General features: G+C 48.0%; 1 protein-coding gene across 1 annotated transcript in view; it reads right to left on the bottom strand.

The window, feature by feature from the left end:
• The window catches only part of LOC118410848 (paired box protein Pax-2a-like), a gene marked incomplete in the record, with an annotated part of 75,315 nt that overhangs the window by 34,960 nt on the left and 37,400 nt on the right, over nucleotides 1–2,955 (bottom strand). The window contains 1 exon segment of the mRNA XM_035812698.1: nucleotides 1,183–1,448. Coding sequence (XP_035668591.1) covers nucleotides 1,183–1,448 — 266 coding nt within the window.

The following is a 2,955-nucleotide window of genomic DNA, read 5'->3' on the forward strand; positions in this document are numbered from 1 at the left end:
AAGTGCACGGATTGATTGGGTTAGACATGGTCAGTTTGCTCGCTGACTTCGGTGATGGGATCTTGGAGATGCAGGCTAGCTTCCCATAAACAGCGGCGTTACCGCGACACTATACCGGACATATATATGCATCGCCGCCAATTACAACCAATCACACGCACGCTTTCAGCACCAACCAGCCGAGCGGGCCATGCAAACACGCTGATAAATATTTACTACCCGACGACTCGCACGTCTGACCTGACTCTGTTCTTTCCACTCACTTAAGCAATACCCGTCAGTCAAACACACTTTTCAGGCCGAAAACAGACAGTCCAAACCCAGAGCGTGGTCACTAAGCCGAACAGACCACGTGCTCTGGCATCCGTGTTTCCTTGGGTTATTTTGATTAAACATAATATCTCATCTGCCGGCGATGACCAGAAGTCAGATAGCCCCTAAATCACCCGGATTTGTAAGATCAGTCGCCCGTTCTGAGCCTAAAAGCGCTGTGTCCGTAGCCAAACACGTTTTTGTGTGGAGAAAAGTTCTGGTGTGCTCTGTCGACCATGCTCGTGCAGAGCTCGTGAAAAGCACAAAAGAGCCTGGTATCACCGGTTTACGATATATCTAAATATCACTTCAACTTTTCCACCTACTTGAACAAGAGCACTTTTTCTGTCAATACTACAGCTGTTGGAATAACTAGCTACTGGTAATTTGTAATTTGAAGGTTTGTCGTGAGCCTGACGAAGTTTTTTCTAATTCGATGTTTTTTAAAGTCGACTACGTACACGACAGGGGTCATCTGTCTCTTATCGGACAGCGTCAACTCAATTGCTGCAAGTGCAAAGAGTCTGACTCGAACACAGGGTCTCTGGATTCCGGGCTAAATGCCCTGCAGTTACGCCACACAACTCCGACAAATTACGAAATGAAGCCTCATTTTTAGATAATATCATACCTCACTTTTAAATAATATCATAGCTCAAGACTATATTATTTCTCCAAGCTAACAGATAATAATACATTACAGAAGTGGGATCAGTCGCATTCCACTCTCTCAGTATCCAGACTGAAGTAGATGCACACTATATTGTTCGCCATGGTTTGTCCGTCCTTTCATGTTACATGCAACTAACCTACGGACAAGGATTTGTAATAAACTTATTATTACTATTTGCATGATAATATTGAACCTACCTCTGTCTCCTTCTCGCTTGACCTTTTCGGGGTTGCTGTGGTGAATGCCCAGGATGCCGTTAATACTGTAGGACGACCCGTTCTGCGCGCTGTCCGACCCCGGGGCGTTGTTGGACGCAGAGGTAGCCACGGGTCCGGACGCCATGGGCCCCACGGAGTTGGGCGTGCCAGCGCCCTGGGGTGACTGCTGGGGACTATGGGGTGACTGCTTGGCCTTCTCCGCCGCCTTGTTCCGGACAATCCTGTGGACGAGATTACGAGTCATCCTGTGCATGGGCGAGAGTATGTGGAAGCTACAGTGTTGTCACTACCAAACCAACAACATACAACAGGCTACATGTGGGAATGTGATATCGCCCTGGCCACCACGTATTGATAAATAGTTTAATGTTGACCCGGGTTGTAAAAATACGAGGTGCTTTTATTCCTCTTTTAAAGCTAAAACAGAGGTGGGACGCAGCTTCCTTTCCCATCTTTTTTATTTACAAACTGTTCCATCTCTTGAAATGTCAGGTACCCATTTAAAGGAACCACAAAAAACAAGGTCAAGGAAGACGCAAATAGAACTACGCGATTCGCCATTCCAGATCGATTGTGTTGTATGAGGAGAGCTGGCAACGTTCCACGGGAAAATGGGTTTTAAGTAAATTCTCTGACGTTAATAGCTGTATTCTTAAAAGTCCTGTCGACTCTGATGTCACAGGTCATCAATTCATTCTTCTTTTCTCTTGATGTTTTGCGTGTGTGCATTAACCCCTTTAATGGGTAGATTGAAAGTTCTCCCTTTCTCTTAATTATCATTACCCTCTCTTCAACGCCATTGACGAAACTATGTATAAAATATGTGGACGAGAGTCCAATTACCAAGCTCGTTCCCATGTTGGACCAACTGTAGCCAACTGGCACACCGGTGTGAGACCAGGTGTAGGCAGCAGGCAGATCTAGACCTGGGTCCGGTCTGTGTTTCAGGGAGGGGTCATGGACCCCGTCTTTCATGTGTCCAGGAAAAGTCTAGGACTACAGACCGTACTCGGCCCAATTTTCTCCTTTACTGAAGCCATTATCAGAGCTTTCGTGTCTATATCATGATGTATTAGCATGTGTCGTAGTGTCATGAACACCATGGCAACAGTCTGTGAACACTTCTTTATCAGGAGAACCAAATGAGTCTATACTATGGAAGGAAGCGGTTGAGTTTCTTTCTGTGTTTGATATGTTATTATTCGCCCTTGAACTGTCAGGGTTGGAGGCCATAGGTGGTGTCTGTGTCCATTTTAGGGAACCAGGCCGTACTCTTGAGCATCTATGGAGGACCACCGCCCAGCGTGGCCTGTCTACCTGATGTTCTGCCACACCAGGGCCTGTCATCTAAAATCAGCAGTGCTGAACCAAACATCTAACACACCAAATTGAACGGACGGCCACCGGTGTTCGCTGTGTGGCGGCTGCCCGCAGGTGGACACGGCCCCACCACGGTCGTGCTTGCCCTGTCGCCCTGCCTTCTCCCCTCGTCATTGCGGTGCCCCTGACCTGTGTCGGGTCGGGTTTCGTCGCACAGAGACCGAGAAATCCCCCGACAATAGCAGCCGTCCGCACGAGAAAATGCATCGGTGCGAGCAGGTGGACCTGCCCGCCTGCTGCGTCCGCGCGTGCCCTTCTACTTTGGTGTTCTAACCCCCACCTCTCTGTGCTACATGCCTCTATAGGCAGATTATCCAGCTGTCTGGTTTAATGCCTGTACGAACCATTTTTCATCTCCAGTTGGAGGTTTGC

Source organism: Branchiostoma floridae, chromosome 3 (genome assembly GCF_000003815.2).
Source record: "Branchiostoma floridae strain S238N-H82 chromosome 3, Bfl_VNyyK, whole genome shotgun sequence".
Lineage (NCBI taxonomy): Eukaryota > Metazoa > Chordata > Leptocardii > Amphioxiformes > Branchiostomatidae > Branchiostoma > Branchiostoma floridae.